The sequence below is a fragment of the Colletotrichum jinshuiense genome, chromosome 10 (genome assembly GCF_051148585.1).
Source record: "Colletotrichum jinshuiense chromosome 10, complete sequence".
NCBI lineage: Eukaryota > Fungi > Ascomycota > Sordariomycetes > Glomerellales > Glomerellaceae > Colletotrichum > Colletotrichum jinshuiense.
This window is the reverse complement of record NC_139303.1, coordinates 265,005-291,668: the sequence shown is the minus strand read 5'-3', so window position 1 is coordinate 291,668 and position 26,664 is coordinate 265,005. Positions and strand designations below refer to the sequence as shown.

The 26,664-nt window shown below is 49.4% G+C and overlaps 10 protein-coding genes across 10 annotated transcripts; 4 read left to right on the top strand and 6 right to left on the bottom strand.

Moving 5' to 3' along the window:
* Positions 1-43: 43 nt before the first annotated feature.
* On the bottom strand, positions 44-913 carry EsH8_X_000066 (uncharacterized protein; the record flags this gene model as incomplete). The annotated part of the gene is made up of 1 exon (XM_083274154.1): positions 44-913. The coding sequence occupies one exon, from the start codon at positions 911-913 to the stop codon at positions 44-46; it is 870 nt and encodes a 289-aa protein (XP_083119546.1).
* A 3,824-nt stretch (positions 914-4,737) lies between these two features.
* On the top strand, positions 4,738-5,345 carry EsH8_X_000065 (GFA family protein; the record flags this gene model as incomplete). The annotated part of the gene is made up of 2 exons (XM_083274153.1): positions 4,738-4,851; positions 4,944-5,345. 2 exons carry the CDS (start codon positions 4,738-4,740, stop codon positions 5,343-5,345), a joined length of 516 nt encoding a protein of 171 aa, XP_083119545.1.
* Positions 5,346-6,085: 740 nt separating this feature from the next.
* Positions 6,086-6,814, top strand: EsH8_X_000064 (uncharacterized protein; the record flags this gene model as incomplete). Its single annotated transcript, XM_083274152.1, has 1 exon — positions 6,086-6,814. The coding sequence occupies one exon, from the start codon at positions 6,086-6,088 to the stop codon at positions 6,812-6,814; it is 729 nt and encodes a 242-aa protein (XP_083119544.1).
* A 299-nt stretch (positions 6,815-7,113) lies between these two features.
* Positions 7,114-7,983, bottom strand: EsH8_X_000063 (uncharacterized protein; the record flags this gene model as incomplete). The annotated part of the gene is made up of 2 exons (XM_083274151.1): positions 7,114-7,579; positions 7,955-7,983. The coding sequence occupies 2 exons, from the start codon at positions 7,981-7,983 to the stop codon at positions 7,114-7,116; spliced, it is 495 nt and encodes a 164-aa protein (XP_083119543.1).
* A 181-nt stretch (positions 7,984-8,164) lies between these two features.
* Positions 8,165-9,730, bottom strand: EsH8_X_000062 (uncharacterized protein; the record flags this gene model as incomplete). The annotated part of the gene is made up of 1 exon (XM_083274150.1): positions 8,165-9,730. One exon carries the CDS (start codon positions 9,728-9,730, stop codon positions 8,165-8,167), a length of 1,566 nt encoding a protein of 521 aa, XP_083119542.1.
* Positions 9,731-14,044: 4,314 nt separating this feature from the next.
* On the bottom strand, positions 14,045-14,420 carry EsH8_X_000061 (uncharacterized protein; the record flags this gene model as incomplete). The annotated part of the gene is made up of 2 exons (XM_083274149.1): positions 14,045-14,353; positions 14,409-14,420. The coding sequence occupies 2 exons, from the start codon at positions 14,418-14,420 to the stop codon at positions 14,045-14,047; spliced, it is 321 nt and encodes a 106-aa protein (XP_083119541.1).
* A 3,818-nt stretch (positions 14,421-18,238) lies between these two features.
* EsH8_X_000060 (uncharacterized protein) lies at positions 18,239-18,897 on the bottom strand (the record flags this gene model as incomplete). The annotated part of the gene is made up of 2 exons (XM_083274148.1): positions 18,239-18,657; positions 18,768-18,897. 2 exons carry the CDS (start codon positions 18,895-18,897, stop codon positions 18,239-18,241), a joined length of 549 nt encoding a protein of 182 aa, XP_083119540.1.
* Positions 18,898-19,465: 568 nt separating this feature from the next.
* On the top strand, positions 19,466-22,099 carry EsH8_X_000059 (questin oxidase family protein; the record flags this gene model as incomplete). Its single annotated transcript, XM_083274147.1, has 5 exons — positions 19,466-19,618; positions 19,690-19,972; positions 20,038-20,679; positions 21,179-21,259; positions 21,960-22,099. The coding sequence occupies 5 exons, from the start codon at positions 19,466-19,468 to the stop codon at positions 22,097-22,099; spliced, it is 1,299 nt and encodes a 432-aa protein (XP_083119539.1).
* A 1,105-nt stretch (positions 22,100-23,204) lies between these two features.
* Positions 23,205-24,222, bottom strand: EsH8_X_000058 (NAD(P)-binding protein; the record flags this gene model as incomplete). Its single annotated transcript, XM_083274146.1, has 2 exons — positions 23,205-23,879; positions 23,971-24,222. The coding sequence occupies 2 exons, from the start codon at positions 24,220-24,222 to the stop codon at positions 23,205-23,207; spliced, it is 927 nt and encodes a 308-aa protein (XP_083119538.1).
* Positions 24,223-26,388: 2,166 nt separating this feature from the next.
* On the top strand, positions 26,389-26,655 carry EsH8_X_000057 (uncharacterized protein; the record flags this gene model as incomplete). The annotated part of the gene is made up of 1 exon (XM_083274145.1): positions 26,389-26,655. The coding sequence occupies one exon, from the start codon at positions 26,389-26,391 to the stop codon at positions 26,653-26,655; it is 267 nt and encodes an 88-aa protein (XP_083119537.1).
* Between the last annotated feature and the right edge of the window lie 9 nt (positions 26,656-26,664).

Here is a 26,664-nt window from a genome sequence, read left to right as displayed (position 1 = left end):
TGCTTAACCACCATCGTGATCCAAACTGCAGTAACCAAACGCCTCAAAGTAGCACAGCCATGCCTTGGACATTCTTACCAACACCAAGACCTTGAAGATCAAAATGCTGAACTTGTTTCTTCCCGAGTGCATCAACCACTGTTATTGCCGGTGGTGTGGTACCGTTTCCGGGGCTGAGCGCATACACAAACTGTCCAGCAGCCTTGAGGTCCGTCAATCCTGGGTCGCCGTTCGCACTGAGATCGATAGTGTTCTTGATGCTTGCATCCGTCAATGACATCTCGACCAATCTGTTTGTCCCGACATCTGTGACAAACGCGGTGTTCGTCGCTGGAGAGATGGCAACCCAGCACGTTGCTTTCTGGTCGTTGACAGCAGCCTTTCCTTTCACAGTGGCAACGTTCGTCCTCGAATTAATTGACAACACAGCACCACCAAACGAGGCGTCCGTGGCAAATAAATCCTTGCTGTTGGGAATGGTGGATGAGCCAAAGAGAACTGCGGTGCCGTTAGGGGAGGATTGTACGCCCTCCTGGCGTACAGATGCGCCGGCCTTGTTAGCTTGAATGGTATAAGCAGCAAGAAAGCCTGTTCGTTTGTTGGCTGGGTCTCCCTTGACGGTTGCAAACAGGGTTTTCTCGTCGTTGGAAAAGAGAGCTTGGGATATGGTGTTGGTGGGCCCTGCTGGTGGAGTCGTCTGATTCAGATCAACGGCACGAAGCCCATCCATAGAACCAATGCCGTTTGCAGAGAAGGATGCACAAGAGATGCCTGACTTGGCACCTGAAGATCCAACGCAAACAAGATTGTTCTTTGCCGATGCAGCTACCGTGTTGGGGAACTCGCCACGAACTGCAACGGGCTGACCAACCATTGTGAGCTTGGTTGGATCCGCCTTGTCAATGGCAAACATTGTAACAGTATTTGAGCCTGCATTGACGGCAAATAGGCTCTAAGTAGAGAACAAGTTAGCTGAAAGAGTCTCATATGGGGGTCTCGTCTGGTCTCGTACATTTCCCGCAATGGTCAGCGCCGACTGCGAAGCTAAAGCATCTGGTGCAGCCGGACCGTTTGTGGTCGCATCGAAGAAGTTTGAACCGGCACCGCCGGTCAAAACCGAAGAACCCTTCGAAAGAAATCCGTTGCTTGCGATTGGTACGGCAACAACGGCGTTGGTTTTGTCGTTTGTGGTTATGTAAATGACTTTCCCTACTTTGTTTTTAGCTCCAGTCAGTTTTCCAGCCCCACACCTGGCTGGTCTCGCAATGACTGGAGCAGAAAGTGCCTCGAGGAAAACTATTAGCGAGATTGAGAGACGCATTGTCGGGATTGGTGTAGAAGGTATGGATAGAAACGAGGAGTAGATTGGGTCAAAGACTGGAAGTAAGAAATAGCAGTAGCTGAGTGTCGATGCAGGAATAAGTAAGGGATTATTTGAAAAGAAAGTAACAACTGACGACTGAAGTTTAAATATATAGATAAATTAGAGGCCTGCTTGAAGATATTGAATGGATCTGCGACTGGTAGCAAACTTGCTCAACCCATCTAATCACTTCAATGATGAATGTGCACCATGTTTTAACTGGGTCAAGTTGTAATCAGGATTTCCTCTTTGGGAAAAACTGATGAATTACCTATCTCAATGCTAGCCCGTATTTGACTAGTACGAGCTGACGGGCTAGGTCTCGAAGCTGCCCCTGTTACAGACGTGAGTCACGATGTATCTCATCGAGTTCCATTAGGCATCAGGTTCATTCTTGTAAAGAAAACGAGCAACCAAAGACTGTCCGAGCTTTGTTATAGTATTATAAAATACTATTATTCTTAGATACCATCGGTACCAAAAAAATCTTTGCACATGATAATGTAGCAATGATTATAATGGATACAAACAGCAATACCATAATATTGACAGAAATCTTGCGTTCCCATTGATGACAATGTACTGTGAAGTAAAGTGACTGTCAGGGCAAAAATGAGTATGTGGACAGGGGCAATTGTACCTGATGCCCAGTGGCACTCGAAGAAAAAGTGGTTAAACAGTAAGATTTCTTGTCCGCTGGATTGACCAGTGTCAATTTTTTCAATTATACTAACGTAATTACAGTGCACAGGGGGTTGAGTTCTATCCCGCCAAATACCTAGGCGGACCTACGTATTAAGACAATAAAGCCACCATTACCTCCAAAAATGACATTACACTTGTTTAGTGGGGTACTCAGAGCTAGCCAAAAGAGGAAATTTTGATAGTCTCATCAAGCAGGGGTGAAACACGAGCCACTACATGATCGTCACCCGAACACCCGACACTCCACGCAGACTTGAAACCGTCATCCGAAGTCTAGGTTTGCTTCCCGTGCCGTGATACCCTTATTTTCTCCAAAACCCACTTCTGCCGGCTCGGGCCAAATCTCCTCCCACTTTTCACATTCTTCAAAGACAACATTCTAATATCGAGCTAAATTCAGCGGCTAAATGATCTCGAGACATGAGCGAAAATGAGTAACAGAATTTTTCGCATTTTCAATCCTGGAGGTTTGTTGGAGACAATGTTTTGGCCAGAACCCTCCCCCGCCGCCCCAAAACACCAGCCTGACTTTGTTCTATCGTAGAACCCAAAGAGGATCCTGTGAATAGACGTCGAGCGCAGCTGCGAAATGCTCAACGGTATGTCCCCGGCTATTTCCGCTGCTATTTCCGCTGCTATTGAAGTGTTATTAAATACTCAAGCAGAATCTACCGTGAGCGCAGAGAGAAGTACACGAAGTCTCTGGAACGAGAGGTGTCTCAGACCAAAGCTCATGAAGCAGAGCTATTGACTCGGTGTGAGCAGCTGAGTGCAACAGTTCAAATACTTGCATCATTGCTCTCTCAACATGGCATCCCAATGCCATCCTGTTCGGGCATCGGACCAAACACCGAAATTGCACGCAAACAAAACTACTTACCTGACATGATAACGGATGACTTTGTGTTCGAACCATCAGTTGCACCTTCGACTGTAGCCACCACTACGTACAAACAAAAAAGTGCAGTGACAGGCTTTACCAAAACATCACAGCAAGGCGGTTCACCGTATAAAGTCAAAAACAAGGATGTCGCAGAGCAGCCAACGACTTGGACCTTCAGTGTACTTAACGAATCTCAAAGCGTGTTGACTGAGCCGGGTCCGAAAGTTGACGAAAGTCTCACAAGATCCGACAACCACAATGACAGAATGTGCGAGCTTGACCCAATGGTGGTCGGTATGGAGTTTATCTTAACGTAAGTTATGCCATTTGAACACCTGAGATGGGTTATGATTTCAGTGACTGAGTGTCGCATGTTAGAATTGAACGTCCTTGTCTAGGCCATCTTGGTGGCAACCCAAGCAAGCCCGAAGAGCCTACGGGTCACGCATTGACAGCCTCAGGGCAGCTCCTTTGCTTGAATCATGATTACCCTAACAGAAATAAAACAATCGTCCCGTCTTATCAAAATGCACCAGCTGCTTTACTCGACCGCTTGCTCAATCTTTCACCTGTTCTGTGTCCAGAGGGAGAGCTCACGCCAACGCAAGCCTGGGACTATATTCGAAAGAGACCACAGTTTGGTGGAATTAAAATAGCGAGAATTGGGAGGCTTGCCGAAAAATTAAGACAAGCTGTTAAGTGCCACGGGTGTGGATACCATTTCCGGCTGTGAGCTTTCAATGCGTGGTGCTAATAGATTCCGGGACAGGTTTGGGGCAGTTATCGATATGGAAACCTTTGAGGCTTTAGTTTCTGAGGCTTTAATGCTTGGGCGAGAATTCTAGCAGTAATGTTCTGGGCTACGGCGGCACGCGAGTAGATCAGCGGACAAGTAAGCGGCGCATGCTGTATTGTACGATCGGTATATAGTAATGATAACCTTTCTTGACGCATTCCTTAGAAGGAGATGGAGGGAGAGAACAGGTTCAAAGTTAGACTGAACTTTGAGTTAATTGCCTAGGGTCTATTCGCTAGGATACTTACGTCTGCTTTCTTCCAGGTGTATAGAGTAGGGAGCCTAAGTGTCTAGACGAAATTTAACAATAGGTGTGATAGTCTTAGTAACTACCTTCAGATCTGCAGAAGAATTAGTCCAGATAACATTCTAACCAGCTGTCAGAGCGTCCATCACGCAGCAGAGGAAGCTATTCACTGCCTACTTCGCCTTGACCGAATTCTTCTTATACGCCTACTTCACCTACTATACCAACTTAACTTACTACGCCTACGCTGCCTACTTCGCTAAATTCGCCTTCTTCACCTTTTTCTTCAGCTTCTTCCCCCTTTTCAATTTCAGCTTTTGCTTATGACGACCCTATTATCTACAATTGTTAGCGGCAGGGATCATTATCACTATCCTCACTTTCACCACCAATAATTAAGCGACTTCAGTAATTAGACTGTCTCAGCCAACTAAATACGCACCTATCTAAGCGAGATCACATCGACTTAACGCAAATAGGCAGGATATTTGGCTTACCCCTGCATGGGTCAAGTGGTGTGATGTTTACAGCAATGTATGTGGATCTATCTACGACAGTAAGCACGCTTAGAAATCACTTAACGCACAATACCGGTGCTGGGTTTGTAATCAAGGAACAGCGTATAAAACTCTTGCTTTGCATCTATTAGTGTTAATTCGACTTGAGATTTATTATAGAACTTCCACGTTTTATAAGGACAACTGAAAAGAACATTAGCAGTGCCTCTATCTATAGGCGAATCGATGGCTTCTACATCTGACTCCTCCTTCCCCCTTGCTGGCGTTGCTCAGGACGGCTGGTCCAATGAAGATGAAGCCACAGCGACCTGCCTCTGCGGTGTCGTACAGCTCGCGTTTGTAAGTCGCCCCAGTCCAATTATTAACTATTATAAATAGTGTCAAGGTAGAGATTAGATAAAGAGAGATAAATGATTAACACCCTACTATAGCCAACACAAGGACCCGGCCTCCTCAACCGCTTCATCTGCCACTGCGCCAACTGCCGCAAGATTTCCTCTTCAATGTTCTGCTCCTGTTTCGCAGTGGCAGACACCCATCTCCGACACCTCCGCGGCAAGGAAAATCTAAAGACCTTCACTCAGTCCAAAACAGTCGCTACAGGCAACGACGTGTCTAACTACTTTTGCGGCACCTGCGGCTCGCTGCTATACCGCGTTAGTTCTGGTTTTCCTGGTATGAGCGTATTGAGAATCGGGACTGTAGACGATTTCCAGCTTGCGGAGACGAAACTGAAGCCGCAGGCTGAGCATTTTATAAGCAAGCGTGTGGCTTGGTTGCAACCGGTAGATGGTGTCAAGCAGGTGGAGCAAATAGCTACTGAAGTGGAATAGTAGAGATGGATGGATGTAAACACTACAACACACCCACTACTACCTAACGTACTGTAGGCTACAGTAGTAACGAAGCGAAGGGAATACCCTGACCCTTGGTGTTGCACAATGTTACAGAACCAGAACAGACAAGGGATTCATTATCCAACTCTAACAAGGAGAATCCCGCTTCGCTTGCAATCTTACAGGGGAAGTCAGATTGGAAGCTTTTAACGTCGCGAATCAGTATTTCCTAGCGGAAACAATTCAGGGTTGAAAGTGGCTTGATTTATCTAAACTCGGCGGGCTGCGTGAGTCGGCTTGTATACGCCGGCTTCGCGTGGGGCCGCCTGGTCGAAGGCGGTCTGCTCTGGGATAATAGTGATCAGCAGTCTCACGCCGCGTTGCGATATTTAAATAGTTATGTCGCTATTCAGAGCGGATAGCACTGCAATCACAAGTTATTTTTGGTATAAAGTGGCGCAGGCGGCAGCAGCCACTCTACCGTCAAGCTATGTTTCCCCTGTTCTGCAGGGTACTGTACTGTATTTGACGTTGGAAATGATGTTGGAAGTGATGGTGGCTAGAAAAGATTAGCTGAATCTTATTCAATGGGAAACAGTCGTGATCCCTACACCGCTTCCCCTTCCTTTCCCGCCTCTTTCATCCGCAGGCCACCTCACTCCAACCACCTTACCTTAATCTCACTGTAATCTTACTTCAACCAAAACAGACCACAAACACGCACGCAACATTCAACAATGGATACAACTAGCCTGTCCGTCGCTAGCGGCATGGCGGGAATTTCGGGAATCTCGAACGACACATTGATATTAATATCACCAGCCAGCAAGGGACTCTTGTGGACACTCAACGGCCCTCTCGAGAGCGCAATCCAGGTCGCACCTGATCAGTATTACGAGCCAGGCGACATCATGGAACCGTACTTTCGCCCTGGCGCCGCTGAAAGCTGGCATCCTGTATCGCAAGAGTCTCTCCTGGTGCCCCAGGTCCCAGCTGTAACTGTTAGGATTGGCTGTGTCGATGATTGGGAACAGCTTTGGGTTGAGCTTAACCGCTACTGTCTTGATACGAAAAATGACCCCCGGCGGCCGTGGGCTAAAGACGTTGAGCTCGAGGTGACTACTAGCGGTGCGTTTCTTACGATCCACGAGTACGTCTCCGCCGTGCACCCATGGCTTATGGGCATGCGCGAGAGGCTCCTGGACGCCCTGGGAAAAATTGATGGCAAGGCGGTGCCGTGGCCGTCTGAGACCAAGCTGGCTGTCCTACAATTCGGCCGTGGGCCGTTGAATATTGGTACTGAGGATGAATGGGCTTACTGGCACAGAAAGCCCAACCTAGAGCCAAGGGTTGAGAGGACGATGGCTGAGAGAATGGAGGCCTCGCAGAGAGTCATGGAGCGGATGCTGGCGAGATCCGCGGCACGAGTACGCAAGTTGGAAAGGCTCAGCCAAGAGAACAATTGAAATGGGCCGGTTCATCCGATGTATATATTGGTACTGTTTCCATCCCCTAACCTTAACCTCCGGTGACGAGGATCCCGGAAGCCGATACTTCCCTGGCTGACAAGCACGTTATCCTGCTTCTTTACTGCGATCTCTCTCTCCCTGTGCGACTTCGCTTTCGGGCGTACACTGACAGCAGTCTACCAGCTCTACACAACTCCAAACTAATACCAGAACAAGGCATATTACAGTTGGCGATAGGCACCTCGACGGATCCTGCATCAAAGGAATCTCCGCAGTAACCTGTCGAAAAATGTCATTCAACCTTTGAGAACCAAGGAGAAGGTCTGGTCCACCTCACACTCTTGACCGTAATCAACACCAAAGTACCTCACCGCGGGCCCGCAGAACTCGCCACAATTCTCGGGCGCTATGTGGTCGCCAGCAGACGAGGCGCCACCCAGAGCCCGCGCCCCTGTTGCCTCATTCATGCAACCAAAAAAGGTGGCGCTGCTAACCGTGACCGGGTGCGACGGCAGCACCGGGTCTGCGCCGATTAAATGGAGCACCAACTGGTTGCCGGAGCCGCAGTACTGGAGCGGGTTGCCGGCGCAGAGGAAATTGGAGTTGTCGTCGCCGACCTTGGTCAGGGGGCTGCGCAGGCTGCTACCGAACCGGCACTCGCGGCCGTAGGCGACACTAACGAAGTTGTGGCCTGTGGCGGCTGTGAGGCAGCGCTCGACGTTCATGGCGTCGTCGGCCACCTGTTCCTCGAGGTCGCGGCCGCTGTCTTGCTCGCGGTAGCCGCCGAGGAGCTCCGTCAACGTAGAATGGGAGCCTTACGTATAGAGAACGCAAGACCACACTATAGCTTTGCATTCGAATTTTGCCTCTGTGGAAGACATGCCGAGCTGCGGGCGTTTGCGAAGACCGTCAACCAAGGAGCGATGATGATTTATTTTCAAGACGCTCTCAAATGAGATTGGAAAGCAGTGAACGCCGGGGGTAGTTCATCTTTCTAAAAGCAGCAGTTCCTGATGATGGATTTCTGTAGTCAAACAGGCCGAGTTTGGCCGAGCCTATCGACTAATCTTGGTACTGGCAGTCAAGGTGAATTGCTCCCTCACCTGCACTGTGGCTGCAGGTACAAGCAGAACATACTTCTGAAAGGTGCCAACAGGTTTGAACATGGTTGAAAGATGTTAACAGTTATATTCTAAACCAATACCTCGGGACTTCTATACTAATAAACACGAAAATCATGTTCCGCACTCAATCTATTCGCACATGTGACGACAACATAGAAGAGCATTGTGGACCAATAGGGGCCAGACTCATTCTCTAGCCTCAACAAGAACCCCTGAAGCTCCATCAAGCGAAGCAGATGTAGTCAGCCGTGCCTGAGAAGATGAGCGAGTCTGCCCATCCATCAATGTGCCAGTCAAAGCCTGTGGCGCTGACGTTGCTGACGTTCACCTTGAGGCGCAGGTTGGTGTCGGTGCTGACCTTGAGCCCCCTAAGAGCGACATATACCTTGGGAGGTTCATGGAACGTGCCAGCAGGCAGTTCGACGTGCCCCTGCGTCTCTAGTGACGGGTGCCTGTCGATGCGGATGTCTGTGGTGCTGAAGGTACCGCTCACCAGACCCTCCTTGTTCTGCTGGTGGGCCAGCCAGACCGCCGTGCCGCTGTAGATCACGGAATCGCCGTATGCCGAGATGATGAGGTCGAACCCCTCAGCCGTGACATTGTCCACCCTCGTCTCGGTGTGCCAGAAGCTTTTGCTGCTGTCCAGGTCGAGCAACCTGTACCAGACCACGACCCTCGGCGCGCCCGAGCCCCAGACGCGCGGGAAGTTGATATGCCGGACTGTGTCCCGCTTGGGCTCCCACCAGGAATGGTCGTCGGTCGTGGAGAACTCGCCGACCTGGATGTTCGGGTCGTCGGCGGCGAAGGTCGCCCAGGCGCACCCGAGGGAGTAGGCCTTGGTGTCGCCCCACTGGCTCAGGTGCACCTCGGCCGTGTTGTTGTTGATCTGGTCGGCGACAGCGCACACGCGGACGTTGTGCCCCCTGTCGACGTCGAGGTGGTTTAGACCCACGGCCAACACGGGCGGCGCCGGGAAGCTGAAGTTGGCTCGCTTGGTGAGCTCCTGGGAAGTCATGGGCGGCGACTGCATCTCGGTCGTGTTGAAGCCGTCGAGCATGCCGCCCTCAATAGGGTACGTCCTGCTCATGAACCCCTTGTCCGTCTCGGAGAGGCTTGTGTTCCACTCGGTCGAGCTTCCGTCGAGCGTCAGCTCCGCCGGAAAGGAGTACAGCATGATGGACAGCGGGTCGAAGGCCGAGAAGTTAGTCTCCTCGCTGGGGAACAGGTTGAGGACGTTGACGCGGACCTGCTCCTCGGTCCAGCCGTTGGCGCGCATGAAGTAGCTAAACGCGGCCTGCTCATTCCACTTGATGCTCGTGGCCGGGGACTGGTGCTCGTGGTGGCAGCCGAGGGCGTGGCCGAACTCGTGCAGCACGACACGGCTGACCTCTCTGTCCTCCGTGTCGTCGTGCAGCCAGCCGAGGTTCATTGTCTTATCATTCTGGGGGATGACCCCGTTGTCGGTGCCCTGGTACGACCAAGACCCGCCGCCGTCGCCAACGGAGATGCGGATGTCGGCATCGCCCGAGTCGACCCAGTTGAACTTGATATTGGCGTAGCGCTGCCACTCGTTGGCGCAGGCGCGGATGCGGCCCTGGATGGTGGGCGAGCCGTCGAGGAAACGAACGCGCAGCTCGCGGCCAGTCTTCCAAAGACGTGACCTGGACAGAGCCAGGCGTTCCTCGTCAGAGGCATTGCTGGGACGTTCCTTGACGGCAAAGTCGATGGCAGAGTCGACCAGCTCAGCCGAGACGTTGCGAATGAAGCATATCTGATAACTTTCAGACATATTGGCCTGCTGGGAACTTGAAGTCTTTGAATGGAGGATGTGTTAATCTGTCAAGTATTAAATGAGTTGGGTAAATGATCGTGTCGGAGTTGGGAGTCAAATGTATTCCAGTTCGCCCAGAGACAGTCGTTTTTATATTCCTGGATTATCACAAAATTCATCTCGTGCGTTCTGTGCCTCTCGGAAAGCCCGTCTTGCGCACTGCTGCCCGCCCATTCCTTTCGGAGACTTCTCCATTCTCACCCAATAAGCGAACCAGAGTTTTTCACATCCTGAATGTGCAGAGCAGCCCGGCGAGGTTGACGCGGAGGCAATCCCAACGGGGCCCAAATATCGTGAGCTCCTAGAAGGACACAAGCGCCCGAAATTGTGTGTTGCTGTGCTGCAAGGCGGCTGTCATACAGACCACAGCCCCGAACAGGTGCATGAGTCTCGTACGGTTCTTGCCCCTGTCAACGGTTCTTGCCCCTGTCAAGTTCCGTACAGTCAGCAGAGTCTCACGGTCGCATTCAATTCATCAATAGCTGAGTGGACGCCACAGCTCTCCACGGTTACCCCGATGCATGAACCTGCGGGCTAATATCCAAATGGGACCCTGCCGGGGTCTTTAGACAGATGAGTGGGGTGCCGAAGTTCTCAGCTACCTAATGGCATTCACAACTGTTGGCAGATTGGCTGTGAGACCTAGACATTGCATATCCGAGTCATGCATTCAACATTCAACCCATGCTCGATTCCCCAATGCAATAAGAGCTATGGGGATTATCGCCATGAAAGCTTGTTCTGTTTCTTGTTTCAGGTTAGACAGGTGTCAGCAACACATCACTCACTTATTAGTATGCAATAGACCAACATGCCCAATTTTGCTAGCTGCAGCTGTCGTCTGACACACATAGCCTTTTGTCATGCAAACGACGCAGTCAAATCACAAAGGTTCTAACCAAGAAAGCTTAACGCCGTCAACAAAGCGATCAACCCATTTTGTTCATGGCAAGTGCTAAAGCTAAATTTTCGTCTTGCGATTTTATCTCTCCACAAAGTTCCAAAGAGAAAAGGTTAAACGTTGTTTTAATTTCCCGTATAATCCTTGGATAGCCTATCTACCATCAACAGACGTTCTAACCAACTGGCGTCTTTTTCAACCAGACCTTGTGGAATGTCCGGTCGGATCGCCGTTTTCAGGGTCCAAGATGATAACGTCGCATTCCATGACCACAACGAGTAGATGGCTCACCATCAAAATTGTACCAACCTCGATCTCGCTCCATATGATCTGCTGCAATGTCCGTTCGCTGCAATGTCCGCTCAGTCTCTGTATCGACCCTGCTGCTGAACTCGCCCAGGATTGAGTAACAGCCTCATGCCACATTTCCGACAAAAAGTAAAGTAGGAATGTTGGCAGCAACAGAGGCAGCGGCGGCGGCCGCCGCAGTGGAGATATCGCCGCCGACAGCCGGGAGGTGGAATCTCAGGGTTCCGCTGCCACGGCCGGCTGCTAGCTATTGCTGACCGCCTGCCCGTACCATATCTCTCTTCAACCAAGGCAACAATTTCTTCTCCACGAATGCCAGCCATTTGGTGTCGCTTCTCCTGAATCATCGCGGTATCATCGCGGAACCGCACAGAGCAGTGGCTGTGTATATGCGTCTCATGCCGTCTTGGCTCGCCCATTCTCTCTCTTTCTGTCTCTCAAACTCCCTCGCCAACACCCCTTTGTCTGTTTGCGTGGCTGCGACTTGTTGCCTTGTCGGTTCGGCCGCAGAGAATTGCATGATGAACACGTCACCACCTCAGGATGCGACGGGCCAGTTTCGATCCCAGGGATCTAATCCCTCGCGCTCTTGTAGATGAAACAAGAAAAATTACGTTGTCTCGTCGACTGTCATGAATTATATCCGACATACCACCATCCAAACTTTAGCAATTGAGGTTCCCCTACCATCGCTGTTGCGTATCGTTCCTGCAGAAAATACAGGCGGCACGGCACTTAACTGTGCAAGGCCTCGTGGGAAATGGGGGGGCCTTACAGCAACCGAGCCTTGGGTCGTGTAAGATGATTGGCCTGTTTCAGTATGAATCCAGCGGCGAGAGGGCATTGTATGGTGGACAACCCCTAAAAGACACACGGCAGTAACGCCCGGAAATTGCTTCAGCGGTTATTCCCGATGAAATATTCAACGTTTGGTGTATAACCCCCAGGGATAAAATTTTGGTTTTGGGCGTTCTGTCCTCGGGCTCCTGAACAGCCTGTCAAATCAACTCCAAGCACTTAAAAACGCCACATGCCCTTCCCGACCGTCATTTCATCTGCTTCGGGCCTCACTGCACCAATCGCTCGCTGTTTGTCGTGTCGGGATCAACAGAACACATCCATTTCGACTAGAGCTTGAATTCACTCTCCAAGCAAGCCTTCGAGTCCGCCAAGAACGACTTGCCCAAATATTCATTCCTCAAAAAGGCCCTTGGGAGCTTCTGGGCGGCCTTGAGCCTGGTGGTGTCTGGCAGCCACTGTAAGAGCAATGCCTATGGATTTCGTTGCCAGCTCAACCCTAACAAGTTTCCCTTTCAACTTGTTGGTCTTTAACGAAGCCGCTGTAGTGTAACTGGACCGCGGGCGAAGATAATGTACCACCAGCTTGGTGCATTTCAACTCCTTGACAAGGGATATCGTGCCTCCGATGCGTCACTATTTGTAACACCGCCGCATCTTTGACAGGCACATTGTGAAGCACGGCGTCATACCAAATGGGGTCTATTGGACCATTGACAAGATCTTCCGGGCCCTCGACCGCATGAACAGGCTCCACAGACCCTTCACCCACAAGATTATTCACCAAGCGGTTGAGCGCAGCAGCAATACACAGCGGCGCTGTGCTCTCCTCGCCGTGTTAGTGACAAGCTGGTTGACCGGCGTCAAGTGGACGTGGGCGTTTGGTGGTTTGTTTCTACATTCTCGCAGGGCCTCTCCCATTTCCATTGAGTAACCACGGTTTCCGCAGCGCAACCAATGCACTGCTGACTGTTGTTCACAGCAGATATCCCGCCTTCATGCAGAAGTCGCTGGACTCCGATTGGAATGGGGATCGTTTACCCATGGTACACACTTTGGCGAACAGGTCTTGGTGCCGGACGATAACAGCCACGGAGCAAAAAAGGTGTATAGGCATGATGGCGTGGTAAGCATAGTACATACGACCATACCCACTGGAGAACTCGGGATCCCGTCCGCTCTCCCATAGATAAGCCAGTGAGGGCCGGATTAGTAGTTGGGTCGGTGACGACCAGCGAATACCTGGTGTTGTATGTCTTTTGGTCATCTTTTTTTTTTTTTTTTGCTAACGCATGTCTTGCGTTGCGTGCCGTGGTGTGGTAACGACAGTCATGAAGAAGGGTGGGTGGTTGGTTTATAGATTAGGAAGGGAGGCAGGGCTCCGTCATGCTGATGATCTTTACAATGGCAGGGCCAACGCCGTGGTCTTTTTTTGGCCGGGATGATTGCATTTATTTCTCCAACCTCCGGCCCACCCCCGCAGACACCGGGAGGATGGTCATTGTATGCTGGCTCGCTTGCTCCACCGAGTCTTGTGCTGATGCCACTCATTATTGCCATGCAATTCAGCTGTCAGGCGGGTGCTTCGAGACCTATGCCGAACGCGGTAGCCAGTGCGAAGGGAATGCAGAAGATGGATCTTGGCGGTGAAGAGTGAGTGGGGACCGGCGATCGATCAGGCCAATATGCAACCGAGCGTGCATTCGCAGCAGATTGTGAACAAGATGATGAATATCAACTTTCTAAGTGAGAGCATGTAATTAAGTAGTTAAATAACTAACTCATGTTGTAAATAAGGCATTAGGCTGCTGTGCAATTATTCTGCCCGAGCAGACCGCCCGCCTGGGCGGCTGGTCACCCCATGCGAAGCCGGCGTATAGAAGCCATCTTTACGCAGCCCACCTAGTTGAGATAAATGAAGCCACTTTCAACCCTAAATAGCTTTCGCTGGAAATCCTGCTTCTTCATAATTTGGCAATATATTGTATAGGAAGATTACTTAGGAATTTAAAAATTACACCTTTAAGGTTATCGAAAGTTTAGAAAGATTAAGGTTGGGAATAAGGTTAAAGATTAGTAAACAATTCGTTTGATCTCTAGAATTATAAGTCCAAGGTCCCTATAAAGCTGTCAAAACGCAATTCTTCGCATACCCCTCGACCCCCAAATGCCCCCTATAATATGACCGGAGAATGATATGAAACCAATAGTTGCCTTCTCTCGACTGACAACTCTACGGCCTCTCATCTCCAGCTATCTACCCCTCAGATCTTCTTCCACTCCTTTCCCCAGCAGTTGGAGTCGCCAGCAGCGCCGTAGTTATTGCACGCCGTCTTGAAGCGGCAGTTTTGCAACAACAGTGGCTGCACTCCACCAATACCAGCGCCAGCTGATCCGGCACCGCAGTAGTGGCGACCATCATCAAATTTCAAATAGTTTCCTCCAAAGTTGGCACAAGCCTTCTTCGTAATTGCATCGTTGAAACTGTTGTCGGCATTTTGGCAAAGGCAGAAATCGTAGACAGCGCAAGACCAGGCAAGAGCCGGGAGAAAGGTAACAAGAAGGGCGGCAGACTAAAACTAGTATTAGCCTGATTACTTTGGTAAATCTCCCATTCTGACTACTTACTTTAAACATCATCGTGACTGGATTAGAGACGGTTTTTTGTCACGGCCTTGAAAGATTGAAAGATTGAAAGAGAAAGTAGATGTAGAAGAAGTTGACTTGTTTGCTTGATGACAAACAGATCTTAGTGTAAGGAGAGCGGTTTCCCTCGACCTTTTATATATCTGGACTTAACAGTACTTGTTGGTGATGTATGATATTGACGCTTTAAGAAAATAAATATTCAACATGTACCCCAGTCCAGTAAGCATGGCTTATCTGGGCAAGGCGGTACTTGTTGCATCGTGATAGATTTATTATTATATTAGTTAATCTAATTCACCTGAAAATGCGACCCATTACATTTTTTCTCGGATTCTATACGTGGTTCTCGTACAATGTTCTCATACTTCGGAAGTGAACCACGTGCGCCAAGCGTGCTTCTTTAAACGAGAAAGCTTATCTGAGCACCTGACTCGTTGCACAACGGCTGGCCTAAGAGCACCGGAAAACTTCCACTTTTAGCCGCACGCTGGCTGCTACGATCAACAAACAAGGACCTTTCATTCTCCAGTCGCAGTCTTCTTTCCCTTGTACGCAAAAGTCTCCCTAGCAGGTTCTGACTCGCATGAGGCCAATAAAATGGCTAGTGGGTAATGATATTGGAGGACAAACAGTGTTAAAAATGGGGGCATGATATCTCGAACGGGGTTTGGCTCAATTGTCAGTGTGGCTGACTTGAGCCTTTAATTTGTCAGCCCCTGGAACAAGTCTGGATTTTCAAATTCAAAACCACGCGGAAGCGGCGTCATCCCCAAGCCCCAGCTAGCCACCTCGCTTAGGCCGCTTCCCCCCCTTACTTATGCCGCTCAACTTTGTCGGTATATGGTATGGTTCAGCTGGTGTATCGGTGTGGGAGGTGATCTCAATAACTACGAAGTTGGGATTAGTGATAACAAGCGAGAGAACGTGATGAAAAACAGACAGAAAGAAAGAGAAGGTACTGGCTACTGTAAATCCGAGTGAAGCAAAACATTCAACTGCCTCCGTCTTTTCATCTCATAACCACATCGATCAAGACAAGATTCTCCTCCATATCTGAAAGGCTCAGGATACGGTCCCTGTCACAAGACTGGCAATTTCGGCTCCCTAAACCGTGACATCTCGAGTAGTATCAAATTTCAATATCAACAATCCCTTAACTCCTCAAGCACCCTTCTTACACAAATCTTGAGACAGCAGCAAAGCTGGCCCTTGGAAAAGGATCCATTCTCACCCGCGCCATGGTCAACTCACTATGGCCATCCTAGATGGCGAGGACACATGACTCCTGTCCCATGTTAGACGTGACCACTGGAATTTTTGGCTCGACTGCGGTGAGATATCAGGTTACAGAAACTCCTAACTGCATCCAGTACACGTGTGACGGCATAAGAATCAACCGGAAACTCGCCCACGTGTGCCAAAAAATGGTTGCGAATGCTCTGGCACGGGCAACATAATCGACGGTGACTGCGCCACCAGGTGTTCAGAGGTCTACTGTGTAGTGGAAGGTACATCCCGAACGCGCGTGCGGAACAAGAAACTCAGGCGGTGCGGATGGGACAAGGGTAAGTCCAGCGAATTTGAGCAATTTTTGCTGTCAATATTTCTAGCGCCGGTCAATATCCAATATTAAAGTTTGTTATAGCGCTCCGGACTTATGGGCCCGTCCGTACTTTGCAATCGTGCGTGCCGAAAGACTTGACCTCTTCCTCGTGCAACAGAGACTGTGGGCATATCGAGATTCGGAACGGAGATAAGGTCTGGCCATTATCAATTGCAGGGATAATGGTCGTTCAGCTACTCCGTACATCAGCTCTTCAAATCCCGATCAGCGCTCTCTTTGACGTTGGCCGCACGATTGGAGTCGACCGATTTCCGTTGCAGTGCGTTCAGCCCATGCCACGGTGTGTACCAACTTTTGACTCCATTCACATGGAAAACATTTCGGGTCGTCTAGCGGCGGACGGACCACCCACCCCGACGATTGCGCGAGCTCAGAGCGCAGGGTAATGCAACCATCACCGCAGGCTTACCGAAACCGTTTTCTGAAAGCATTACGGCATCAGCACAGCACATCCAAGAAGTTTCCTCTCCCTTTTGAAGTTGTTGTCGAAAATCGAGGTAGTGAGGTCGGCATGGACTTCAAGCCTTGGGATCTTTCCAATATGCAATCAAGTCCTACCGGTGCTCAATATCGAGCTGTTTTGGGTAAAACCCTATCGGATCCAACTGGAGACCCGAGACCGGATTCGCTGCCCGCGGAATTCCGCAAGACACTCCTCGATGGCATAGCCTACGCGACAACCCATCTCGCAACAACCGTATCATGCAGGCTGCAATTGAAGAGGTCTCCAAAAGCACGGCAATAATAATGGACGGTTTCCACGGATTGTTGAGCCGTGGCTCAGCTGGATTCGAGGTCCCTAGCGGCTGAACAACCGACCTCTGACTGCATTTGAGGCAATTGCGTGCGGTATTATTTATCTTCATTTCATTTTCAGAATGCTTGAGCCTTCGGCTTCTCACTAGTTTTAGCGACGGCTGAGTCTCACAGTCATTTTCAAAGTGGAGAGAAATTCCATTTAGACGATTTCTCGCATAGGTAGGCCGCAGAAAATGGGGTTGACAACGAGGTGATTCTTCTGGTGATAAGGATCTGGGGCGAAGTCGTATTAAGTACGCTTGTGCCACAGACCCAGCCACGAAGTGGTCTATGAAGTGGGCTGTAGGTGGCTAGTGCCACACGATACGATCAAAACTTGATGTCGAATAGTTTTATTTGCCGTATAGCGTGGCCGTACTTGTAGAAGAGGATGGGGATAGGTATCATCGCAAAAGCAATGAACCCTAATAGTGAGTTGCCCCAACCGAGTCCCATTTTTCGGTACAATTCTTCCCCCGCCAAAGGGAGAAATGCTCCCACCAATGACCGAGTTACTGTGTTGGCCGCCATGGCTGAAGCGGCGTACACAGTGAATACGTCAACAAGGTAAGTCGAGGTCGCCATCTACTCAAGTACTCAGTCTCAATACCATCAGTTACGACACAGGATGTGTCAGGGATTGGAAGGTCGTTCGTCTTACCAAAACTATTACGATGCCGCAACCTAAAACTGCCGTTCCCGCAATGGGCAACAGCCAGTGCAGTTGTTTTTCGGCAGTCCATCCATACCAAAACAGGCCTATTGGAACCAGGATTGCACCACAGAGCATGGGTGGTAGTCGATACTCGGGTTGATAATCCCCACCGTTTCTCAATGTCAACTTTTGTACGAGCCGGTCGGACACCAGGCCTGCGAATAAAAGTCCAACAGCCGAGCCCAGGCCGATTCCGATGTATGCCAAGCCCGCCGAACCTTGAGAGAACCCGTACTGCTGCTTAAAGACTTGTGGAAAGGTGGTAAAGAGCAGATACAGATACCCGTAGAGTACAGCCATGTATATTGACAACGAGAAGACGATGGGTGACAAGAACATCATCTTTCCCGGACGTAGCATTGAAAGAATTAGGAGATCCTTGGGCTTATGAGGAGATGCAAGGGCCGGCATGAGGGATGGATTATTGGTCTCTTGACGTAAACGCTTCGCTTTCCGTTCTAGAAGAGTAAGTGCGTATGATTCGGGCATGAGAAATGCAGTGCCTAAAACTGCAAATGCAGCCTGTTATAACATGTTAGTGAGACTCTCCATTTTTTTGCTGTTGCCATGAAACTAAATTGTTACAACTCACAGCAATTGAAACTACCCGAAAAGACCACCTCCAACCTACGCTCTCTGATAGGTAACCTCCAGCTAGTTGACAAGAACAAGTCAGTTCAAACGTCTTGGAAGATAGCTCAAGAAAGAGAGGAACCTGCCGATAGGACCGATAGTTGGTCCAATCATTGGACCAATGGTAAAAAGCGTCATTCCCACTCCCCTTTTTTCTCGTGGAACAATATCTGCAAGCGAGCCTGCCCCGAGTGTTAGAGGTGCAGAACCGCCTATTCCAGCGAATATCCGGAATACAATCATGCTGCCAGAGCTCTGAGCTACGGAGCATGCGATGTTAAAGATGAGGAACAGTCCACCGCAAATATTGTAGAGAATGTAGCGACCGTAGAGCTCAGACAACGGCGCTATTATCAGAGGACCGCAGCAGTATCCGATCAAAAAACCGGATATCATGAAGGCGCCGACGTAGCTATCCGTGACACCGAAGTCGCTCTTGATGGAAGCGATGCCAGGTGCTGCGATAGATGATGCCAAAGGACTGAGAGTGAGTTAGAATAGGTTGAAGTATTACACTGAGTAATACAATCACAAGACTCTGAACTATACCTTAACGTAGAAATGAAACCAAGAGTTACGATGAAAATCGATTTCTTCTTTGCAGACCAGTTCATCGGGTTTTCTCTGTCATCTGGTCCATCCCAATCAACTGAATTGCCTGCTGTGCGACCTTCGCCTGCAGGATTGGTTTGATCCATGATGAGATGATTGGGGTTTGTTCCTCACGCGTGGTTCCGGTGTCTGTTCTCCAAAAATTCTTTTTGGCCTTTCAAGTAGGAGTCCGTGAACGATGATTCCACCAATTGGAGAACCAACGTCTCATTAGGCTTCTGACAAATTTTATTTGGCGGTAGGTTTTGAAAGTCGGCATTCTCACCGGTACTTGAGGCCATGTTTGCCCGAATGGAATTTCGGTATTTCGGACATTTTAAATTTTTCCGAACGGTTGGGGTGATATCGGCGCCTTGGCGGTCCGTTTTCCGATCCCTAGGTGCCCATCAGCGTCGAATCACCTCCGCTTACTGTCGAGCTCAAAGCTCATTTAGTGGAGATTTGTTTCAAAGGGGAGATGCCGCGGTACACATATCCAATCAAAGTTGATGGTATTGCAAGCGGTGATGTGTCGTCCGTGATTTATTGCAACGTCATAAATTTATAGCGGCCTCGAACGGATTGTGGGTATAAAAGCCTCGAAACCGCTGAGTTTATCTATAAGAGTTTATTTTCATTCTCTATCAAACTGGTTAATGACACCGCAGTCTAGCAATGGCACTAAACCTTAATCCAGTACCGGCACATTATTTGCGCGAGCGGGGTGATCCGGCGTCACGGACGTTGAGAGAGCTGCTCCACCGTAACCACACTGCCCACGCCGTTCTCCGTGATCCGCGGCTTCTTTTCCATAACCACTTGCCGCATGTACGCGACTCCATTACCCCTGATACCTCGGCTTTTTCCTGGTTGCATCAATCTAATAGAGTTACTCATAGGCCCTTGGCTCTTCATACTTACTCGGTGCGACTGAGGCTCAGTTGGAAAAGATATACGCAACCGAATCGTGCGAGTTGGATGCGGCTGATGACGACAAGTTCCACCACGAGAGGATTACGACAGACAATTGGAGGGATTACCTCGGAAGGAAACAATACACTACCGCCTATGCAGACTTTTTTGATGACGAAGTCGAGAAAAATGGAGGAGACTGGATGATCGTTGTGGAAAACTATATGTTCAGTGGACAACAGCCAGTCATCAATGGCTTTTCGGGAGGGCGTAAGTTGGAAATCCAACCCAATCGTTGCCAAACGAGTTGCGCTAAATATCATGACTAATCTCAGTTGGCCACCCGTTTATTCATCTCGCCTACGCCTTCGAGTTCAACCATAAGGAGGTCGCTACTGAGGCTTTGAGTCTCGGCTGCACTGAATACGACCCCACTCACGAATTCCTGGACACGGCCCCTAAAGACAACTCAACGTACAAGACTACGAAGCTCGAACAAGTCCTGGGCAACATCCGTTCTGATGGCCGTTTCGATGGAATTGCAGACCAACCAGGGTTCGCCAACATCTACAGCGTCTTGGCACACCACACACCCGAGGTCCTTGAACATTGGAATGCATGGGTAGTCAATGACCCAGGCAAGCAGCTCGGAGATTGTGCGCACACAGCCGCTGTGTTGCTGATGGTGACATCGACTGATGAAGGCGAATTCGACTTTTACCTGGCCCACCTCCTGACAGTCGCACATGCTCTACGTATCATCCTTCCTCACTACTCATTTGAGCGGCAGATATCTCTTATGAGACAGTATGGGCTGTACGCGATCCTTGTATATCTTGCTCAACTTCGACCACAGCCTGAGTGGAGGGAGCAAAAGTCACGTGGCGTTAAATCCACCCCAAGCTGGGACGAGATCTACAAGAGTGCTCTGGGTAACAAGTGGTTTGTGGACGTTCATTTTCCGAAGGTGGTGCGAGGTTTGAAGATTATTGAGGAAACGTGGGGTTCATCGGACGGACTGTATCAACGTGCTGCGGCCAAATTCGTCTCCGAGTTCAGTGGATGGGGGGGATTTGGGCTCGGTGCTGATGCAATTCCTTAATTGCCCTCGATCAGCTTAGAAATAAAAAGGAATGATCATTTTTGTGGTTCGACTCAGCGGCTTTTTGGCAATTATTTTAAGTAAATTGATTGACAGAAAGGGAGATTTAACACAACTTTTGCGCGCTATTTCAACTATTGGAGAACTCATGATCATGAAAGGGGTATTTCATTAGTGAGTGAAGTGTTTGATCCCTGCAAGAAACTCACGTGAACCGGAAACGAATAATTTGAACGTCGAGAAGACGGGTGTTTTAGAATGAAGATGCAATTATCATGAGCCTCGACACAGTTTTGATAGTGTTCCCCGGCCCCCCCATCCCTGCTCCGCGATGGGGGAATGGGGTAAATCAAACAGCATCATCCCCAGCTTAGGAATTGGAGCCATAAACCTCGAGTGGCTGGTCAAATCGCCTGTTGACGAGAGCAGCTTCAAGGAGGCTGATATGAAGCTCTGTGAGTACGTGTTGGTTGGATCTTTCAGTGCCGAGTGCAATAATACTCTTGTCCACGTTACAATAGTTGCAAGGCTCTGCCTGACCTGAAATGTCATCAACCTCGATTGAGAGCCTATGAATCACGATATCTTTGCCCAAGTATGGCTGCTTGAAAGAGCAAGTTTTGCGAGTGGAATTCCCCCACGATGCATCGAATTTTGAGTTACTGCTGTACATTGAGTGTAATTTTGTCTTAACCAGCATCCTATGAATTTCCTCACATGGCTCGTACCAACATGAAGTGAACGAGTCAAATTAAACTAGAATTGACGGTTTACGCAGCGGAACTTTTGTTGCTCAGCTATAAAATCATGTGGGATGTGTAGCCTCCCCTGTGAAATGTGGTTTGATCGCGTTGGCTGGTTGTCGTTTCCATAGTGTTATTTCCGCATCTATCCTTCATTTTGTTATAGTCAATCAGTTGGTATGGCGAAATTTCACATGAAGAAACTAGAGGTTTGGCTAATTCACTACAAAAAGAAACCGGTGAAGTTAAGAAGAAACCGGTTTCAGTAACAAAGTGTTTAATCATAGATTATAACCGGTGCTCATTCAACTTTTTGTCATCGCTGGCGGGGGTACAGGAAAGTTATCCTAAGAAGAAAAAAAGAAATGTTCAAGAGAAAAGTCAATTATTTTGTTTCTAACCGTTGTCATAGGTGTCGGTTTCATGATTGCCCAAGGTCCTGAAGCTAACGGCGCCATCGTCTTCATCATTGGTCGTCGCAAGGAAGTCATGGAGAAGGCTGTTGCGACCGCAGTATTTTCCAAAAGATCAGCCTCCATCGCCAGACTTTAATAGCTGATTGATCACAAACATGTAGTTGCACAGCAACATACTTGCCACCCAAGCCGTCGTAACTAAAAAGGAAGACCTCAACCCTGCCGTTGAAGAAGTTAAAGATGCCTGTAGGTTTGTTAACGTTGTTATCGCCAACTCCGGGGTTCCTGGTCTGAGTTTGGTTGGGTTGCCCCCAAACCCAACCATCGCTTAGTACCACAACTCCATGTTCAACCTCAACTAGGAGGCGTTTATCAAGACCTTTGCTATAAACAACACTACAGTGTTCATTACTGTAGCCGCATTTCATGAGCTGCTGGATGGAGGTAACAAGCGTAGCTTCAAGTAGAGGAGCTAGGTGATTGCCACTTGCAGTATCGGCACATTCGCCAGCCAAGCCAAGGGGTTCCCATACGGAGAGTCAACGGCGGCGTTCAATCATATGTTTAAGCGATTGACGACGGTGCTGGCCCCGTTCAATATTTGTTCCAACATCATCTGACTAGGGTATAAGTTCACTTGACGATTGACATTTGCATTTACCACACCCAGCACACGGTTCTAAGGCACATCTCGATTGCTACAATGCAGAAGCCGAGAGGTAAGATTTCTAATGAATATCTCAATGGTATGTATTCCGAAAAAGACGAAAAATGATCCTAGTTCGTTTACTTTTCTCTTTGTTGGTACTTTTATCATCTCCGGCTACGTTCAAATAAAAATTAACTTTGAGATGTTTGGGGGAATATATACGCCTTCATTATAAATTTTATTTCTTTCGCTCCGTTATTATATCTGACTAGTATGTTTCTACGAAGGTGAATTATGCCTTGGTGGTTGAAGATGTCTGCCGCTGATACAGGTGCACCGGCCTGCAAAGGAATAGGATGCCACTTTTGTATTTCTACCAAAAACTATCCCTGACATGCCACTAATAAATTTGACACTCTTCCAATAACCTACGGGGTCCCTGTAGCCTCTATTGGACCCCTGACATGACCAACAACTGTTGCCATGTTTGAACTCCCGGATGACGTACAATAGCCGTCGAGAGCAGTTATAGCGAGTTTTTCTGGGCACACCAAGGCACTTGGCATGATGGGCTGTGACATGAATTATCAGGCTAGACGAGAACTTGGCTCCAGTCTTCGTTCTGGCAGTACTCCTTGAATGTTCGTGGCTGACGTGCCAGATTTGCCCGGTTGCTGTGGACGAACGTAGCTTCCCAGAACAACTCATGGTACTTAAACAATTCACTCATGTCGTCGACCACATGAGGAGGCATCCCTACCTTGGTCATAGCCGCCCTACTTTCCTCCTCGGTTATTCTGTTGTAAGAGATCTTCTTGCCGGTGACTTGGCTGAGAATTTGAGCCTGTTCTGTCATGTCCATCCATTCCGCATACGCCGAGACAACTTTTCCGTCCCCTTTATTGAACTCGTCTGACTCGATTGCTAGTCGAACAAAGAGCCCGAAATCGTGAACAGTGTCGATTATCGCCATTTTTACGGTGTCAGCCCAGGTGCCGTTCACGACGTATGACCCATCTCCAACGGGTTGCAGCCTCACGAAAGTTGTAAAGTTATTCATATAGCCACCAGCATAGACATCAACGAACGGAACACCAACCTTACGGGCATGGTCCGAGATTGCCGCCTTGGAGTCGAAGTGGTACACTTTGGTAAGCTCCCCTCCTGACGTTTTGGTAGCGCTTGGCTCAGAGGATATGAGAAGCAGTTTGACGCCAATTTTCTTGGCACAGTCGACCATAAGTTTCCCTTCAGCTTCCTCACGATTCTGGTCCATGTGCTCCCAGAAGTTCGTGACAATCTCAAGTAGAGTAGTCAGTACCGGGAAAAAAGACAGGAATTCCGGGAAAGTAGCTTACAAAAACGTAGGTTGCGCCACGGAAGGCATTTTCTACCTCGTCTGCGTTTCCCACGGCCAATGTGCACGATACAACCTCGACGCCTCTGTCGACCAATGCTTTGGCTTTTGGCTTTGCGGCATCTCTGGATATTCCCCGCATGCGATAAGGCTTCGTCGAGGCAGCCAAGTTTTCGATAACACTGCCGCCCTGTATCCCAGTTGCGCCAACGACAACAACAAGGGGTGCGGAGAGATCAGTCGAAATTGTCATTTTGTTGTTAATGATGGGTTAAAGTACTGAGGAATGTATAGTCAAGCATGCAACTATAATCACCTCGTTCCGGAGCGGCAAGGGCGCGATATAAATATGAAACGGAGCGGTCAGCTGGATTTCCATGGACGCAACTCCAGCTCCCAGTTGCCAAGTTCATATGCTACACTAGGAGGCCTCGCCGCATTGTCTAAGGGACGCTCTCGAAAACCGATCTCAAACTTTTCAGTGGTTGGAGACTGAAGGGCTCATTGCCAGGCCTCGGGACCGAGAGAAAGTTGATTCCCGAGGTACCCCATGTACGCCAAGGTAGAGTGGATAAAGAATTAGCATGATTGATAAGCAGCTGAGGGATGTGTTGGATATGCCGGCATTATCCGTACTAGTTTACGAGTGCCATTGAGAGCATGGGACCATCAAAACATGCATGGATCGGAGGGATCGGACGTTTATCTTCAATTCCACGTGTCCAGCAATGGTGGTGCTATTGCCGCCACAGATGTGCCTAAGCTCACACCCAAAAGTAACGAGAGGCTTGCATCGAGGGCGATTAAGGGTCTCTCGTCGGCTGTGATTGCCAGGGTCACGAGCATAGCTTGCGATAATACCATGAATCTTGTTCCCGACCTTACTAACATTTTATGCTTGTAAACGTGTTTAATTGTTAAGGTACTCATAGGTTACAATCAGTTGTGAAATTTTCGTTTTAGGTCGCCAAATCTCGGCTCAGATCTTGGCGGCTCATGGTCGCTCAAATTCAACACCTACTACGTAGCTGGAGTTCAAAGGCAACTCTCCTTTCTGGTGATGTCCCTTCGGGTTGCTCGCAATTCGTATATTTCGGCTGCAGACTGAGATCACTTACCCCACAAACGATCACTAGCGTTGAGGTGTCGCCCATGTGATTGGCACACGAAGGCCGCCATCCTAGTGTAAACCCAAGGGAGATCGGACCCGGCCGTTGTAGACCCACAATTTCGGTATCCGCGGATTCGGAGCCCATAGCATAGCTTCGGCAATTCATCCCTTTGACGACTGCAACTAGCAACCGGGAATTCAGCGAATGATACCAAAAATTCGGCACGCACAGACCACCCTGTTGTGCCAAGAGGTGTGTTGTGCTCGTTAGAGGGATGACCTCTCAAGTCGCGGGCTCCTCCATTTCCTATTACGCATCGGCCCAGTGGGTAATAGAAACAGGGATAAGCTCTTAAAGCCAAACGAAAAGTAACCTGATGTCCTCGTACAGCAGACAAGAAGAGAGGAGAAGGGAGGGGAGTCAGACTCAACAACTCCACAACTCGCCCTCCAATCCCGCCGTTAGTGGAAAGGTAACCGCGGGGTTCCACCCCTGATGGGTCAGATACAGCCACCTGCGCTTGGGCTAACTGAATGTATCAAGACTCTCCGTCAAAACGGCGTCGTGCCAAAGGAACACCACCACCACATGCATAATGCGGGACACACGGAACTAAAAACGATCCACCGATTTATGCTTAGATGATGTTGTTATATCCAACGCGTTCATGTGGGCTGATCAACAATCATCCTAGTTTGGTTCAACTATTACGCCGCTGCTGATGCCTGGCACTCGACTCGGGTACTTCGGGGATCGGCCGTTCACTAGTCCCCAGACCCGACGTTGAGAAGCAAAGCACTGTACGTATCCCGCGCGGTATACATATGATGCACTGGAAGAAGACTTTTCCTAACATGCAAATTGAGATCATCGTATTGGCTACTAAATCCCCTCCTCCCTTGAACCAGCACGAGCATTGCCGCTACCGAATATCACTACACTCCTGTACAGCCCCTCTGGTCTTGGTCTTCAAACATCATCGCCACCACCCCCAAGAAAAGTGCCGACCAAAGAAAAGTAGAGCCTTCGAGACTTATCTTAAAACTAGAGTCACCATGATCGGCCGGATCTTTCTCACGCTCGACGGCATCCTGCTGGTTTTCGGCGCTTTCATCTCTGATTGGAATGAGACGCACATCTATAACCCGCGGTGGTCTCCGCACGCCAAGTGAGTAGTTGCCGACCCTCTTACTCGCCCTTCCCGCGCCCATTGGCCGGGGATGTACGTTCAAACGCAGGGTTGAAGCTGGGCTGACAGCAGGCCGCCTGTGTCGCGTGTGCGGATCAGATTTCACAACGCGCACACAATGATGCTGTCACTGAGTCTGGGTCTTATGACGCTTTTCTTCACGTGGAGGCCGAACACGTCACTCATGATGACCAGGGACTCGTTCCGCATCGCAGGCGCGCTCGGTTCCATCTATTGGATCACCGGCTTCGCGTCGGTGTTCTTCCCGGGTACGGATGGACTGGACCCGGAGTTTGGGGGCCCAGGGTTTCCGCAGAAATACGCCTTCAGTATTGGGATGGGGTTGGCCGTTACTGGCATGCTGCTCGAGGGGTCCGGGGTCTGAGCTTGCTGA